Source organism: Neophocaena asiaeorientalis, unplaced genomic scaffold (genome assembly GCF_003031525.2).
Source record: "Neophocaena asiaeorientalis asiaeorientalis breed wild unplaced genomic scaffold, Neophocaena_asiaeorientalis_V1.1 scaffold5, whole genome shotgun sequence".
NCBI classification, from domain to species: Eukaryota; Metazoa; Chordata; class Mammalia; order Artiodactyla; family Phocoenidae; genus Neophocaena; species Neophocaena asiaeorientalis.
In genome coordinates this window covers 2,152,983-2,171,792 of record NW_020174698.1, presented here as the reverse complement: position 1 = coordinate 2,171,792, position 18,810 = coordinate 2,152,983, and the positions used below count along the sequence as shown (strand labels likewise).

Here is an 18,810-nt window from a genome sequence, read left to right as displayed (position 1 = left end):
TGAACTGGTTTGAGTTTTTTTTAGTTTAAATAAATTTAATTCTTTAAAAAAGGTCAGCTCACAGGCGCTCTACTCCATAAAGCTTTCCCTGACTGCTATGACCCTCCACTAACCCTTGACATCTAAGAAGTTCTACTTCATTTTGGTTATATGATACATTGCATTAGTCAAGCGATCTGTGTATTTTCTTCTTTATTTCTCCTAGTAGTATACAAAATCTTAGGAAGTCTGATACAGTTAAATGAGTTTATTCTTTGTGAAGAGGGTTAAAAATGGAAGGCTGCTTAGACATAGATTAGATTCATCACTTCAGTGAATAGTCATGGCATTGTTGTAAGCATTAAATAATACAGAGTAAATCAAATGGCTAACTACTTGTACTAGTAAAGGCTCAGCAAAGACACGATTACTTGTATCTCCATAGCACATTACAAATACATTATTCCTAGAGGTCAAATTCTCACACTACTTTGTTATATTATTGATCTACTAAAATAACAGCTTATATTTGTGCTATTAAAATATTAACTAAAATTTAGTTTAAACTGCTCTATTCAATTCATACCTCAAAGAACAGGATGACTTTAGGACTCTCATCAAAATCTCGAAGCAAATAGGGAAAGTTTTCATTAAATATAATTTGTTCTTCCCACTCCGGAAGTCTTGATTTTAACTGTTTAAAGTCATATGGCTGGGTCAGAATAGGAAGAATATAATCCACATTCTCTTTTTCATAGTAAGATGAAACAGGCCGTTCACTGTTCAAAAAAGATACTTCCATTAACACAGTTCTTTACAATTTTAAGGCAAGAAAAAAAATAGAGTGATAGAGTGTTCAATGTGAGGTGACCAAAAATAATAAATAGCCATGATACATAAGGAAAAAAATTTTATCTATCTAGAAAACTACAAATTTTATGCGACGTTAAAAGTAGTAGTATCTTAGTTTCATCTTGTATTTACATACTATCAGTCAGTTTCATAGAATTACTTTATTATTTACACATAAAGTGAGAGGTGTGATTACACCTTTGGCATACAAAGCTGGAATTAAGTAACACCTTCAGAATCTTAAATGAGTTTGTGATAAATTAGTACATTAGATTTAAATAACAAAATGATCACAACAGGACTGTAAGTACTTTGAGGTGTGTCATATTTTCTTTGTATGCTCCGAGACAAATGAATAACATTTCTGATAATTTTCAAGTTTCCCAGGCCTGCCATTTTTCCAAACAAATAATTTGTTTTGAATTCTAGTACTGTCATTTATTTTATCAATATTATACTTCCTATTTGGGCCTTCAAACACATATTAGCTATAGAATTAATATTAGGAAAAATTAAATTCAAGACATTTGTCTCATCTGAGGCACAGATAACATATTAACTTCGAAAGAAAAAAATGAAGTTAGAGACAATTAAAGCAGTGCCACATCAGATGATTTACAATGCAAGTTAAATGCCATACAATGAAAGTTAAGCTTGGGAGAAACTCTCTCAACTCCCCTTCACTTAAAATGAATTACTGAATTAACACATGTTCTCCATTTCTTCTCTAAAACATACTGATCAATATCAATGGTTAATGAACACCTACAATTAGTATACCATTCTCTAATACAAATCTATATATAGCTCGATTCCCATTGACTGTCAATGGCAGAAAAGAGACTTCTATGGTAGACAGTTTCAATTTCAAGGGTTGGCTGCGCAATTAAAAAAATTACCTGTCATCTTTCTTGACATATTGACCAGTATTCTCATCAACCACATGAATTTTCACCATCGGGTGAGAAATCATAAAATCTGACTTAAGCCGATCAGTTCGGTGAATGTAAACTCCCAGGACAAGGTCATCATCAAGCAAACATTTGGGATAAACTGGACTATCTCGGCTTGTTATTTCATGAACACGGTCACCATCAGTGTCTTCATTATCATCTGAAACTACATGCATGGAAGAAAATCGATGTTATAATTAATTGTTCCCATAACAATATGCTCAACAATAAACTGAATTTACAGATTATCTAATCCTAGTGATCCATGATTATTTGTCTTTGTTAACAAAGGCACTTCAAGGAAAAAGAAAGAAAAAGCCAGATAATAGCAGACTACACTCTGAGAGTAAATATTGCATTTACTAATGCACTAAAATAGGGTGAGGTATCTTTCTTTTTTTCCCTAACAAGGACTAACAACACAGAAAGAAAAAAATGAGAGCCAAAGATAAAAAAGTAATTTCGTTGAGAAATTTTCTAAGTGGAATATGTATCACTCAAATTTCTGCTTCTGGGTAGGATGCAGTGGGATGCTGCAGGTCAACATTTCTGGTAACAACAACTTGAAAAAGCCAAATAAATTTTGAAAACCTTATTTTTAAAGGCATCAGAAAAGTAGAGAAACAATGTATAGTGGATGGACTAAAATTCCAGAGAGGGAGAATCAATCAGGGGTAAGCTGACGGACTGGCAACTGTTTCAGTGTCTGGGGACATTTGCTGATTAGCATATGAGCAGAGGACCCAAGAAGAAGGTCGCTACTGAGAGAAAGAGTAACGAGCAAAACTTTTAGTGGGTGCATGGGGTTAAGTGATAAAATCAGTCTCAAACACAAGGCCAATGTGAGAGGCTAAAGAGGTAGTAAAATCTCCCAGTCTTGTGGTACTGGGAAACAATGACCCACCAGAGGGAGGGGCCTGAAACAAAACAGGCAAGGAGGAAGCCCTGGAGGGCATGGTCATTTTATGCCTACAGCCACTTTTCACCTGGGGTCACTTACCAATTCCGCGCGCATCTAGAGGTTGAGAATCCAGGCGTACCCCCTGGCAGAAGGCCCCTACTGGGGGACAGAGAAACCAGCAGAGATTTTGGCGTTCACGCAGGGCTGGAGTGACAAAATTGGAGACTTGAGGGGCCTCAAACACACGGCCAGTGTCTCCCTCAAGACATTGCCAAAATTTGAAGTTGCATGGGGCAGAAGGCTAAAGGACTAAGCTGAGACCTCTGAAAGGCAAAACTGAATCTCCCAAAGCCTTTTAGGGTGGACAAGACAAACACCTGCCAGGCTCTCAATCTGAAACACCTGGAAGGGCACAGCCTAGGAACAGGGCAAATCAGAGATAGAGTCTTACCAAAACTGCGACCCAGATCTGACTTAGCTCACATTAGTTGAAATCAGTTGCCCACCCTGTCTGCCTAAAAGTGGAAAGAGGAACCCCTCTCTAGTGGAAGATAAAATCATCTGGAGCCTCTGGGATTCTATACACGATGTCCAGCATATAATAAAAAAGTTACTAGACATAAAAGAGGCAAGACTGTATGACCAATAACCAAGAGAAAACACAGAAAACAGAAGCAGACCCACAGATGATTCAGCCTGGAGTTAGCATAGGAAAGATGGACAAAATTATTTTTTAAAATAGAGGCTTTCTACAGAGAATTGAAAGTCATAAAAATAACAGGCATTATGGAACTGAAAAATATAATGTCTGAAATTAAGAATTCAATGGATGTGTCTGAAAGCATCCTGGACACAAAGGAAGACATTATTAGTGAACTAGAAGAAAAATCAATATAAATATCCAAACCAAAGCATAATGGAAAAAAAACAAAAGAATATGGGGGAAAAAAACATAAGAAACATGGACAAACTCAAAAGAGTTTGTGAAATTATAATCTAGAAAAACATGAGAGGATGATGAAGAAGCCATATTTAAAGAAATAACGACTAAGAATTTTCCACAACTGATAAATGATATCAATCAGTAAACTCTAAGCAGGGTGAATTCCATCAAAGCTATATTTAGGCATAGCATGATAAAACGTTGAAACCAAAGACAAAAGGAAAATCTAAAGAGCAGCCAGAGGGAAAAAAAAGACAACAGTCCCCTCAAAGGGACAGAAATAAGACTGCAGTTGGGAACAAAAATGATGGAAGCCAGAAGACAACTGTATGATTTCCTGTAACCTAAAATTATATATTAGTAAATATGCTTCAAAAATGAAGGTAAAGGCATTTTAACACAACAAAATCTGAGTGAATTAGCAGGCCTGCACTGAGAGAATAAACTGAATTCTTCAAGCAGATGAAAAATGGAAAAATGGAAATAAAGGAAAAAGTAAATTTGGGGTGAATATAAATTAATATCAACTGTACAAAAAATGGTAACTGTAACATCTGTGAAGTTTAAAATATATATAGGCCTAAAATACAGGATAAGAACCTAGAAGGCAGGAGGGGGGATAGATGCAGAGAAAGAAAGCACCTGACAAAATCCAAATGGAGTCAAACTATTCTCAGGTTTTAGTAGTGTTGGGGAAGTGTATTTTGTTAGGAAGTTAGTTTGTATTAGACTATAATAAGTCAAGAATAAACTTAATGTTCTTCAGGGTATCAGCTAAAAGATAGTAGAAATATGTGTAATTAATAAGTTAATAGAGGGAACAAAATTTTTAAAGTGACCTGAATAATTCAAAAGAACGCAAGGAGAATAAGAAACATAAAACACTTAGGTCAGGGCTTCCTTGGTGGCGCAGTGGTTGAGAGTCCGCCTGCCAATGCAGGGGACACGGGTTCGAGCCCTGGTCTGGGAAGATCCCACATGCCGCAGAGCAACTGGACCCATGAGCCACAACTACTGAGCCTGCGCGTCTGGAGCCCGTGCTCCGCAACAAGAGAGGCCGCAACAGTGAGAGGCCCGCGCACCACGATGAAGAGTGGCCCCCGCTCGCCGCAACTAGAGAAAGCCCTCGCACAGAAACAAAGGCCCAACACAGCCAAACATAATAAATAAACAAAAATTAAAAAACAAACAAAAAAACCCACTTAGGTCATATGGAAAAACTAACAGTGAGGTGATAAATATAAGGACACAGAAAGGTTGCAAACGAGAGGATATTGGGGGAGGCACAAGAGCACTTCACATTTATTGGGCACCTGTCCCCAAGGAGTTCACAGCCTGGGGGCTAAGACCCCACATGTGCTGGAGTAGGAGAAGAAAAGAGGTGAAGGCAAAAAGGAAAGGAATACAGACATACTGTGGCCCAAACAAAGGAAGTACAAAGAAGGCACACACAGGGAGCCTAGTAGAGGAATGAAGTACTGGCAAGCCCTGCCTAGACCTGGAGACCCTGAACCAAGCACAGGTTTCAAGTCTGTCCTTTCTCAACCAGGTTGGCACCACCTAGGGGTACACTGTGGATGATGCTGGAGAAATGAGGAAGGGAAAAAATGTACTATGCAAACTCAGACCATAAGTAGACTTTAAGGGAGAATGGTTACCAGAGATAAAGAAGGACACTGCATAATGATTGCTATAGACTGAATGCCTGTGACTCCCCAAAATTCATATGTTGAAATCCTAACCTTCAATGAAATAGTATTAAGAGGTTGGGCCTTCAGAAGGTGATTAGGTCATGAGGGTAGAGCCTTCATGAATGGGATTAGTGCCCTTATAAAAGAGAACCCGAAGAGCTCTCTTGCCCCTTCCACATTGAATCTGCAGGCACCTTGATCTTGGATTTCACAGCCTCCAGAACCATGAATAATAAATGTTTATAGTTTAAGCCATTCAGTCATGTATTTTGTTATAGCACCCTAAATGAACTAAGACAATAATAAAAGTGTCAATTTGACAGGAAGATATAACAATCCTAAGCACGTATATATATTCAATAACATAGCTCCAAAATATATAAAGAAAAAAATGACAGAAATAAAAACAGAAATGCAAAATAATAGTGGGAATTTTAATACTCATCTCAGTAGCTAATACAATAAGCAGACAAAAACAAAAAATCAGTAAGATGAGAACACAATAAACTTGATGTGACATACACAGGACACCACCGCACCCAATGACATCAGAATTCATGTTCTTTTCAAGTGCACGTGGCATATTTACCAAATCAATCATAAGGTGGTCATAAAGAAAGCTGTGATAAATTCGAAAGACTGAAATCATTCACAATATGTTCTTTGACAACCATGGAAGATAAAAACAAAAACAAAAAAAAAAAGATAACTAGAAAATCACCTGCTGCCTGAAACTAAACAATATGCTTCTAAATAATGAATGATCAAAGGAGAAATTTAAATAGGAATTAGGAAATATTTTTATGGAATGACAATGAATACAGAACGTATCAAAAATTTGTGGGATGCAGATAAAGTAGTGCTTAGATGGTAACATTGTTAGATGCATACAAAGGAAGACTGAAATCTTAAAAAATCCACCTGTAAAGCTAGAAATCAACAGCAACTCAAACCCAAAGAAAGTAGAAAAAAGGAAATAATATAGATAGAAGAAATTACCAAAATCATACACAAATGTATAATAGATAGAAATGAAAGCTAGAGGTTGGTCCTTTAAAAGTATTTATAAATTGAAAATCCTGAGACTAATGAAGAAATAGAGGGAATCTAATTACCAATATCAAGGGGTACCCTTTCAGATACTATAGACATACAAAATTTGAAAATCCATATTAAATGGACAAATTCCTCAAAAAATACACTCTATCAAAGCTGATAGAAGAAACGGAAAATATGAAGAGTCTGGTATTTATGAAAGAAACTAAATCTGATTTAAAATTCTTTCCACAAAGAGAACCTTGGCCTAAGAGGCTTTATTAGTAAATTCTTCAAACATTTAAGGAAGACGTAACACCAATTTATACAAATACAGAGAATTGAAAAGGGAAGTATTTCCCAATTCCTTTTGAGACCACCAAAACCTTGGTATTACAAACTCTGTGTATTTTAAGAAAGCATAGTACAAACCAATCTCTCTCATGACTACAGTTACAAAAATCCTTAACAAAGTATCAGCAAATCAAATCCAGTAATAGATTTTAAAAAAGAAAGCTAATACACCACAACAAAGTGGGTGCCCCCCACCTCTGCCAGAAACATAAAGATGGCTTAATAATCAAATAACGATTAACTACATTAATAGAAAAAAGGGTGAAAATTAATATGATTATGTTGATAGATGCAGAAAAAGCACCTGATAAAATTCAGTAACTAGTCATAATAATAAAAAAAGCTATTAGCCAATTAGGAATAGCCGGTAATTAATCCAACAAGAGGTATTTACAAAAAAACCTATGGCAAACAACACAGTCAGTGATGAAATAATGGAAGCTTTCCCCAAGGCTGAGAGCTAGAGAAGGATACTTGTTATTGTCACTTCTATTTAACACTGTAATCAAAGTCCTAGCCAGTGTTATCAAGGTAAGAATAAGGAGTAAGACATAAGAACTAAAAAAGAAGCAATAAAACTATCATTATTAACAGAAAGACCTATTATAAAGCTATAGAACTAAGACATGGTGGTGGTGTTGGTGCAAACCATCTAAGGATAGAGACTAGTGAAAACTGACCCACTTACACAGTCATGTTATTTATGATAAAAGTGACACTGAAATGCAGAGGAAAAGCTCTCTTCAGTAAATGGTACTAGGTCAATTATATATTCATACGAGAAAAAAATGGGTCTGGACCACTACCACTATTAAAAATCAATACCAGATAAACCGGAAATCTAAATGTGAAAAGTGAAACAAAAAAACTTTTAGAAAATAATATACAGCCAAACATCTTCAGGACTTGGGAAAGATCTCTAAAATCACAGAAAGCACTTAACATTGAAGGGAAAGATGGATACACTGGGCTATATAAAATTTTTTAATTCCGTTTTTCAAAAGATACCAGTAGGAGAAAAATTATAAAACCCAGAGTGGGAAGATATTTCCAATATATATATGTATTTATATCTGAGAAAAGACTGCTATCTAGTTATATAAAATAGTCTTACAAATTAATTAGTAAAAGGAGACAATTCCATTTCTTAAAAAAATACACAGAAGATGTGAACAAATTTACAATGAAGGAATCCAAGTAGTCAATTAACATGAATAAGATGCTCAACTTCACTAGTTACCATGGAAATCAAATCAAAGTCAAAAGGGAATAATCACTAAACACTCCTAAGAATCACTAAAATTTTAAAACACTGACAATATAAATATTGGTGAAGATGTAGAGTAATGGAAGCTCTCAAATACTGCTAGTATCAATTGGTAACCCAAGTTTGGAAAGGGAGAAGTGCCTGTTAAAGTGAAAAATAGACATACTCTATGGCATAGCAAGAATGCCAAGAATGTGCCCAAGAAAAATGTATACATGTGCTCACCAAAGATGTGAACAGAATGTTCATTATAGCTTTATTTATAATCGCTTAATACTAGAAACACCTCAAATGTCCATCAACAGAATAGGTAATTAATTGTGGTATATTCACACAACGGGTATCTACACAGTACAAAAACAGGAGTGATGATGCATAAGCTCAAGTGCATGCAACAACAGTATAAATCTCACAAAAATAATTTTGAGCAAAAAAAGCCAGACACAAAGAGCACAGTATTTATTGTTCTATCTATATTAAAGCAGAAAAACCAGGAAAAATTGGCTATGTGTTCGATGAAAAGGCAGCGTTTACTCCTGTAGGATAATGAACAGGAAGGGAACTTGTGGGGGCTTCTGGGTGCTAATGATGCTCTGGCTCTTAATTTGGATGATGACTTTACAGACACGTTCAGTTTGTGAAAATTCACTAAGTAGTATACTTGTACATTTTACTTTTTTAAAAATTAATTATGTAACCACAAAACACCATAAATTGCATCATCCAATGAATAAGTACCATAAAGTCTAAAATTGCCTATTTTAGTCCCAATTTTTGGGCAGTTAAATGGGAATTGAAAAGAAAAAAAAAAAAAAAGAAATGTAACAAGCAGAAAAAAGGCAAGAATAAGTAAAGAAAAATAAGAAAAATGAAATGAGTAAAGAGGAAGGTAGAAAGCAACAGGTAAAATGAAAAGTGGGCAGGAAGGAGAGAAGCTGAATTAGGAGAAATTGTGAAGATACCATGTTTGACAGAGGGATGCAGCTTTAACATCTGAAATGTTTATCGGCTGTTGACCATTTTATAGCTTTCAGTGGTGTAAGTCTTAATTATTTAGGGGCAATAACATAAAGAAGAAATCTTCTATGCCACAACAAAGACAATGTCATTCTAGAGGTGAATCAAGTCGTTAATTAGAGATGACTCGAGTAAGACTAACTCATCACAGAGGTCCACAGTTATAAATAAATGCTATAATCTGGACGAATCCAAGAATAAGTACCAAATGTTCTATACTGGATTTTTTTCAATTATATCCTTTGGAACTAGATTTTCTTTAGTTTCAAAGACTAACAGTCCTAGAATCAAGTTATTCTTACCAAGGCACACATTTTTCATTTAATTTGGGTAACAAACCTGTTTTAGCCTTCTTCTTCTTTTTCAGTTTGGATTTTGTGTCATCTTGCACATTGTCTTCTACATTTTGTTCCTTTGAGCTTATTTCATCATCTTGATGAGAATCTGAAGTAACTGCTCCAACTGGAGATTCCTTCTTTTGTTCACCTTCAACTGGGTCATCAGACATGATCAACATACTGCAAATAGAATCCAAGTTCAAGCCACTGGAAATGTACCATTATTATTACTGTGCAGCAAAGTAAGCAGTGAATAGAGGCACAGATAATCCTAAAATCAGTATTATTTCCTACATTTTCTTACACACTAAAATGGTTGGCTGCCAAACTAGGTATTACGTGTACTCAGTTACGCTTGGTGATACATTATACACCCCATGAGCCACATTAAACTCACCTCTAAACTCCAGGGAAAAGTGAAATTGTATTTTATGATCGATGGATCTGTTTTTACATAGGATTGTCAAATCATCCTCACTCTACTGCCAAGTAAATAAATGATGAACAAATTTCTAAATTACTTTATTTAAAAGCAAAAAAAGTGTTCTAATTTTGGTTGTTCTGTTTTCAAGAGGCTTCAGATAGTCAACTTTTGATTTCTATGTAAAAATTAATTTCTTGTGTTTCCCAATGTTTGGTGTGTCACTGCATTTTCAGAAGGCTATTATTACAATTAAAATATGCATCACATGAACTACTAAATGGCAAGGGGGGGCAGCCTAGAAGCATACTGAGTTGTAAAGAGAAAACAGCCTATTAAAGTTTGTGATTTATCAAGTAAAAAAGAAATCTGCATTTAATAATCAAAAATTGACTTACAATATATTTAGTCATATTTCAAAAAAAGAGGTTGAGAAATAAAAAGAGTAAAGAAATGTTTCAAACTAGTCATTCCAGAAAGCCATGTTATTTTATCACATCATCAAATACTATTATTTAAAGAGAACAATTACCCTTTGTATGCTGTTGTCATGTAAAGCATGGTTTTATTTAAAACTCATGAACTGATCTTACTGAGTACGACTTACACTTCATAATAGATATGGTAGTTATGAGAAGAAATAGGATTTATGGTATACTGTAGTAAGCAGCCTTTAAGGTGGTCCCCAATGATCCCTGCCTCTTGATATTCGTATCTTTGTGTAATCTCCTTCCTTGATTGTGGGCTGGGCCTAGCGACTTACTTCTAATAGACAGAATATAGGAAAAGTAATTGGTGCTACTTCTAAGATTAGGTTCCAAAAAGACTGTGACTTTGGTCTTGCTTTTTCCCTCTCAGAGCCCTTGCTTGGGGGAAGCAAGTGGCCCTGTTGTGAGTAGCCCACATGAAAAGGTCCATGTGGCAAGGACCTGATGTCTCTGGTCAAAAGCCAGTCAGGACCTGAGACCTGCTAATGGCCATATGAGTGAGTTTAGCAGTGGATCATCCAAGTCTTCCAACAGCCGCATCATTTGGCAGATCTTCCCCCAGCCAAGCCTTGAGATGACTGCAGCCCCAGCTGACATCCTGTGAGACCTGTGAGACCCTGAGACAGAGGCACCCAGCTAAGCTATGCGCAGATTCCTGAGGCACAGAAACTGTGAGACAATATATGTTTGTTGTTTTGAGCTGTTAAATTCTGGGGTAACTTTTTAATGCAGCAACCGATAATTAATTCATATACTAACGTGTCCCTGTTAGCAACTCTATTTGCCCTCTCTTTGCTACAACTGGTTGTCTAGCTTTTGATAAGAAGGGAATGATTTTTAGATGAGGACATTAAGGGAAACTGACCCTGAATGCCAGAGAAGAGTCAAATACAGACTGTTCCCACCTCAAGTTGTTTATCCAGATGTAGGTTATGAAAAACAAATTTAATCACAGTAGTTAAAAAAGATTTTTTTTGTCTTGTTTTCCCCAAGGAGAGACATATAAATATGAATATAATCACAGATGCTCACATTGTATATGTAAGCATATATGTATAAGCATTGTATATAAAAAAAGACTAAAGGAGGGCTCCCCTGGTGGCACAGTGGTTGAGAGTCCGCCTGCCAACGCAGGGGACACGGGTTCGGTCTAGGAAGATCCCACATGCCGCGGAGCGGCTGGGCCCGTGAGCCATGGCCGCTGAGCCTGCGCATCCGGAGCCTGTGCTCCGCAACGGGAGAGGCCACAACAGTGAGAGGCCCGCGTACCGCAAAAAGAAAACAAAAAACAAAAAAAAAGACTAAAGGAATACAAAATTGCTAATAGTGATTATCTTTGTACAGTTGGATTACTTTTGTTTTCCTCTCTGTGTCTGTGTGTTCTACAATGAGTAAATGTTATTTGTAAACTAAGGGGAAAATGTTATTTTCATATATCCAAACAGGCATTTGTAGCTCAATAAAGGGGCTACTTAGGTTTCAATTATTTAATAAGCAGATGTGAATAGTTAGGGTAAAGACTCTTAAGGCAAAACTGCCAAGGTTCTGGCTCAGCTTCTTACTGGTTCTGTGACTTAAACCCTTCAGTTTCCTCACCTGCAAAACAGGATGATAATATTATTCCTTATAGGGTTGTTATAAGGGAAAAAGCATGTATTCCTTATAAAGCATTAAGCACACAGGAAGGGGCCACATAAAGGTTAGCCATTAGTATTGTACTGGCTATGTGTCCAAAAGGAGGACTAAACATTTTCTTTGTGAAAATGTAATAGGGAAGAACCTTTTGTATTCTATTACAAGTTAATCACTAAAGGGATGTTGCCTATAAGCTTAAATTATACATAATGGCCCATCTCTGGGAGCCCTGCTTCGCAGGTAATGAGCATTAAGCTAAAATACCTTTGTTTAGCTCACAGGAAACATCCTGACCAGGCCCACCTGTGAATGACTGCAGGGAGGAAGAAATTAACATATCCCCTCTGGAGGCTCTGGAGGCTGATGGGAACCAGGAAGTGTTCGACTTTACTCCTTCCCCTTCTAGTATGAAAGGAGCCTGAATTCTAACTCAGGCAAGATGGTTCTTTGGGGGCACGATCCCACCATCTTCTCGGTTTGCCAGCTTTCCAAATAAAGCCGTCATTCCTTGCCCCAGCAACCCATCTCTCGATTATTGGCCTGTCATGTGGCGAGCAGTATGATCTTAGACTCAGTAACAAAACTACAGGTATCACTGAAAAGCTGAAAATAATAGTGTTTTTTTAAGAGGACATTTTATATTTCTCAATGTAACATACCTTGTTTCAGACTTAGACAGGATTGGAACTTTCTTTTTTTTCTTTTTTCTTTTTTCACTGTTCAATTTGTCATCATACAATGAAGTATCTGAAGGAAAGGAAGTCTCTGAGGGAAAGTAAGCCAACTGCTCCTTGAGTTTCTTTCGGATTTTCTTCTTAATCTCCTTTGCCATTTCTTCAGCTACTTGGAGCTGGTATACTTGCATCAGTTCTTCCTCATCTAAACTATTTTCTCCTTCCTTGGCCTTCTCACTTTTCTCACGAGTGACACCTGGCAGTGGCTTGGTCCGTGCTTCCTGGGGTGTTGCATCCGCCTTCTTCTCAGGAGTTTCCGGCTCCACTTCTTGTGTTGTCACCTGGAGTGCTGTTTTTATAACCTTTTTATTTGCCTTTTCTTGCTTGTCGTCCTCCACAGTAACATCATTATCTGGATCTTCAGTTGCTGGCTGCGGATCTCTTGGTCTGTTTTTAGTGACTCGCATGTTCTTCCCTGGGTTCTTAGTGTTAGCAGCACTTATATCATCACTTTTAGTTTCTCTGATTTTCTGAAGATTGCTTCTGACTGCATCAGGCTAGGAGAAGACGATACAATAACAAAGTTTCAGCTAAGCACAGTTTAGTTACGTGAAGATAAAAATAATGACAAGTGTTCCACAATGTGTAATACTGGGAGGATTATTTCACTTTTTACTTGAGCACTGTGACACCATTCTATGGCATCTGATGAGCGTTTTCCTAGTTATTCTCCCAGCGTTAGATTAGCAATCTTGAGAGTAACTTCAGGTCAAATGAATTAACTAGTTAACAAAGGAAAAAGTACTTAATGACTTTTCAGAAGTGAATTAACTGCTCAAATCTCAAATGCTAGCTTCCTCTTTGGCAGAATGATCCATACTCTAATCTAGATATTTGTGAAAATGCTGAAAGAGCCATGGTTAAACCATTTCATGTTTCCCAATAGAAAACACACACGGGTCATTTATCTTGCTTCATAATTACATTCAAAAACCAAAGGTTTATAGCTCTAGGATTACTCTGCAATTAGTCCAAATGTATCACTGAAAATGCTGCTAAGTATTAAATATTATCAAGTTAGATCAAATGACAGGCTAAGCACGCACTTGTACCTCTTTCTACAAACAAAATTATTTAAAATGAGAGATATTTTTAATAGACAATCAGGCTAGAAATCAAAACCGAATGTTACTAGTAATGAAATAAACATTTTGAGAAATTCCCCAAGGATAAAAAAAACCAGGCAGGATTAGATCTAGTAAACTACCAGAGAAAACCACAGCACATAGGAAAAGACTTCTCCAGAGAAAAGGCTGGTTCTGGAGAAGCTGAATCAAGTAATTCAGGAAGAGGGACAAGCCCGAGGATGACCAATTGAGGAGTTGGGAGGGACAGCTCTGTCTTCCTCCTCCGTTCGTGTTACATGGTGACTTTCACCCAGAGACCAAAGCAGCTGAATACAGAGATATGGCTTCATGTTTTAGGTAGGTACAACCCTCACCAACAGCAGAAGCAGACTATGTTGAAAACAACCAACAGACAGGAGAAAAATTTTCAAATACAAAGATGACTAACAACTAACAAACACGGAAGGAAAGCAGCACAATGAAGGAAAAGCCACCAAATCCAATAAAACAGAAAAATTAACAAGGAAGAAAAATAAATAGTGTAAATAAAATAATTTAAAAGAAGTGGAATTAATATAATGAAGAAATTCAAAAGTATGAGATAAAAAAAAGTAGATGTTAGAATTAAAATTTCAAACAACAGAAATAAAAGCTTAAGAGATGTGTTCAAAAACAGAAAGGGCAGGCTTCCCTGGTGGCGCAGTGGTTGGGAGTCCGCCTGCCGATGCGGGGGATGCGGGTTCGTGCCCCGGTCCGGGAGGGTCCCACATGCCAGGGAGCGGCTGGGCCCGTGAGCCATGGCCGCTGGGCCTGAGCGTCCAGAGCCTGTGCTCCGCAGCCGGAGAGGCAACAGCGGTGAGAGGCGTGCATGCCGCAAAAGGAAAAAAAAAAAAAAAAAAAAAAAAAAAAAAAAAAAACAGAAAGGGCAAAACCGAAGTGCTATAAGATGGAAGCCAATACCAAAATGAAGAATTCTCCCAGAAATGGATGAGCTTACCAGTGAAGACTGAAGTTCAATTTTCGAAAATCCTCATGTTTAAAAGTGGTTAGAAAATATCTAATATATGTGAAAAGGTGGGAAAATGCTAGAAGAACTAGTAACCCATTATATATCCAATATTTTACCATCTCCAAGACGCTTCTGCTTACCTAAAATATATTTCCAAATTCTATCTGTTCTTCAAGGATAAATTCTGAATCCATATCCTCAAAAAAATCTTTCCTAATCAAATCTAATAAAAATATTTTCTCTCTTAAAAAAAGTTTATTTTCACATGTTCTTTTTCTAGAAGCAATATATGCTTAACTTAAAACAGTAAGAAAACAAAAAATTAAAAATCGTTAAAAAATTCAGAAATTACTTAGAAAAAGAAGACCCAAAGTTCAATCCTGGGTTCCCTCACACAAGGAAACTCATTGCTAATCTCTTCAGAAACTTATTTTTGTTGTTTTTCTATGAACACAGTCATACCTAATAACCTTGAATTTCCATTATGTCAAAATGGGGCAAATGCAAATTTCTCTATTTTCTTGGAACCAGAAACGTAGTGGCAATCGATAAAAACTGTGAGGACACTCCAATAACTGGAAAAAGATAACCAAGAATTAGAAATAGAAAAAAGAACTATGGTTTTGAAAACAAAACCCTGGGGAAGCTAAATAGACGAGGCTCAGTTTATTTATTTATTTACTCTCTTCCACTGATCTGTCAACCTTTGTACTAATAACATCATTTTAAATACAATTCCCAGAGCATCTGTGGTAGCATCCCAAAATTCCATTGCACTGAATTGATAGTTTCATTACCTTTTAAATTCCTGTTTTTGTGGTTTGGATTTCCTTTGTCTTGCTAACAACTTCATGAGATAGTGTTTACATTTTCGAGTAGTTTATAAATTTTAAACTTTTGTTACTGATTTCTAGTTTTATCATACTATAATTTAAAAAGATCTACTTCATGGTATTTCATATTTCATGGATTATCACTGAATTCTAAAGTGTCCGAAATACGTTTGTTCATGTTCTATTATATCTTTGCCCATCCTTTTATCTTTACCGTCCGTGCCTCATTTAGGATTTTTGCTTTAGTTTGTTTTTTAAATCCACTTTTTGAGACATAACAATAAATTATGCGAAGTACAGTAATATTCACCAGTTTTACGTGTATACTCAAATGAATTTTGGCAATGTATACAGCTGTGACACCACCACAATCATGATGTTAAACATCCATCACCCCACATGTTCTTTTACAAAGTAAACTCCTACCCCTCTATGTCCTGGCCCCGCTCAACAACCACTGATCTGTTTTCTATCACTGTAATTTTGACTTGCCTGGAATTTCATATAAATGGATTCATTTATAGCTATATTCATAGTATATAGCTTTTTGCGTCTGGTTTCCTTCACTCAGCCTAAAGCTTTGGGATTTATACATGTTGTGGAGATTATAGTAATTTATTCCCTTGCATTACTGAGCAGTATTCCATTGTGTGGAGAGATACTACATTTTATTTCTCCATATACCAATTAATGGACATTTGAGTTATTTCCAGTTTTGCATATTATATGTCTTCCTTTCTCTTGAGTGAATACCCACTAGTGGAACTGATATACTATATGGTCAGTACACATTTAAGTTCTTAAACAACTGTCAAACTGCTTCCTAAAGTGGCTGTACCAGTTCACACTCCCAAATGTATGAGTTCTAGTTACTTAACACACTTGTCAGCACTCCACATTGTTAACTTTCATCTTTTTGTGTTGTAACAGGTGTATAATGGTATCTCAGTTTTTAAATTGCATTTTCCTAAATACTAATGACACTGAGAATCTTTACACGTGCTTATTTGCTATCTGTATCTCTTCTTTGCTTAAATGTTCAAATCTTTTGCCCATTTTTGTAAGGCTGTTTCACATCATTGAGTTCTGACAGTCCTTAAAATGTCCTAAATACACTTTATCAGACAGTGTGTTGCAAATACTTTCTCTCAATTTATAATTTACTTTTTCATTTTCTTGGCAATGTTTTGAATTTTCACAAAACCCAGTTTATCCCTCTTTTCTTTTATGGTTCATGCTTTTGTATCCTGAGAAATCTATTTATAACTGAAGGTTACCAAGGTTTTATCCTGTTTCTTCTACAAGTTATATAGTTTTAGCTCTTATGTTTTTTCGGTCGTTGATCCACTTCTATTTAATTTCTGAACATGATATAGTCAGTTTGTAATACTGTATACGTATATCTGATTGTCCCAGCACCATTTGTTGAAAAGATTGTCCTTTTCCTCATTTTGATGTACCTTGGCAATTTTGTCAACAATCAATTGACCATACACATTTGGGTCGATTTCTAGAGTCTCTTCTGATCTATGACTTACATATCCACCTTTATGAGAATACCAGGTTGTTTTGGTTACTAAAACTTTACAAAGAGTTTTGAATCAGATGACAAAATTCCTTTGACTTTGTTCTTCCTTTGCAAAATTGTTTTGGCTATTCTAGGTCTGTTGTTTAAATTTTCAAATAAATTTTATAATTATATTTTCAATTCTTAAAAGTCTACTGGCATTTTGAATTGAATCAATAGATCAACTTTCAGAGAATGGATAATAATAATCTGTCAATAATTATTTGACAATAATGATTCTTTCAATCCATGAATATGGATATCTCTTTATTTGGTTTTTACTTTCAGCAGTTGGGGGATTTTCAGTATACAGGTCTCACATATTTTTTGATAAATTCTTCCTTGATTGCTACATATTTTTGTTACTACTATAAATGATATTTTAAATTTTAATTAAGTTATTCGTTACTGGTATAGAAATACAATTGGTTTACACTTGGACTTTATATTCTGCTAAACTCATTTAATAGTTCTAACAGCACTTTTTAGAGAGTTTGTCAACTGCAGATGAGATTCTTTTACATCTTCACTTATGATCTTTATGCTCTTTTTAAAAAATTGCATTATTGCATTAGTCAGGGTCACCTGCACAATTATGAATATGCATGGTGATGTGCTCAAGCTTAGGGCAAAAGCTTTCAGTTTTTTACTTTTAAGTACAATTTTACCTGTAGGTTTTTGTAGATGCCCTTTATCAAGTTGAGGAAGTTTCCCTCTATTCTTTTTGTTTGTTTAAGAGTTATCAGAATGGGTGATGAATTTTGTCATCTTTTTATTGCATTTGTTGAGATGATCTTATGGTTTTATTTAATCTTATGATATGGCAAATTACACTGACTACTTTTTTCAAATGTTGTGATATATTCCTGAGATAAACCCCACTGGTCACAGTGTATTATCCTTTTTATATAATGTAAGACTGATTTCCTAACATTCTGTGGAAGATATTTGCTCTAGATTCAAAAGGGATACTGGTGTAGGTTTCCTGTAATGTCTTCATCTGGTTTTTGTTTCAGGGTACTTAATAATTGCCCCCAAAAAGAGTGGAGAAGTAGTCACTCTTTTTGCACAGTCTGAGTTTATATAGAATTATTATGATTTCTTAAATAATTTGGTAAAATTTATCAGTGAAGCCAGCTGAGAAAACTAGCCACCTGGTTTTCTTTGTGGGCAGGTTTTTAACCACAGACACATTTTTTAAAAAGATATACAATATTCAAGTTATCTGTCTCTTTTTGAGTGAGCTTTGGTAGTTTGTGTCCTTCAAGTAATTTATGCATTTCTTCTAAGCTGCTAAATTTATTGAAATGAAGTTATTTCATACTACTCCCTTATTATCCTTTTAAGCTCTTTAACACATCTGCAGTGAACCCCTCTTATATTCCTAATATTGGTAATTTGTGCTCATTTCCTTTTTTTTCTAATCAGTCTGGTTAAAGGTTGTGCAGAAAAGGGTTAACTCAGCAGCCCTGGTTGCTCAAATCATTCAGATCCCAAAACAGGCCTGTTTTCAGGACAAGCCCGTGGCCGGCTCCTGGGAACTGAGCTCTGAGCCCTTGGAATGTTGTGCTTGATAAAGGTGAATAAATACATAAATCAACTAAAGGATATTATTAACAGCTAGAGAATCTAGAATATTTTCCACCCTTTAAAATTAATTTAACACAAACATTTTCACAAGCTGTCATTCATAAAAGAAGTTATTGCCTCTATCAAATACCAGTTA

The 18,810-nt window shown here is 35.8% G+C and overlaps 1 protein-coding gene across 3 annotated transcripts in view; it reads right to left on the bottom strand.

The window, feature by feature from the left end:
- The window catches only part of AHI1 (Abelson helper integration site 1), a 204,351-nt gene that overhangs the window by 171,884 nt on the left and 13,657 nt on the right, over window positions 1-18,810 (bottom strand). For all 3 annotated transcript variants that reach the window (XM_024759139.1, XM_024759138.1, XM_024759140.1), the window contains 4 exons: window positions 12,534-13,105; window positions 9,332-9,510; window positions 1,731-1,950; window positions 566-758 (listed from right to left, as the gene is read on the bottom strand). In XM_024759139.1, coding sequence (XP_024614907.1) covers window positions 566-758; window positions 1,731-1,950; window positions 9,332-9,510; window positions 12,534-13,105 — 1,164 coding nt within the window. The remainder of the gene's footprint in view (window positions 1-565; window positions 759-1,730; window positions 1,951-9,331; window positions 9,511-12,533; window positions 13,106-18,810) is intronic.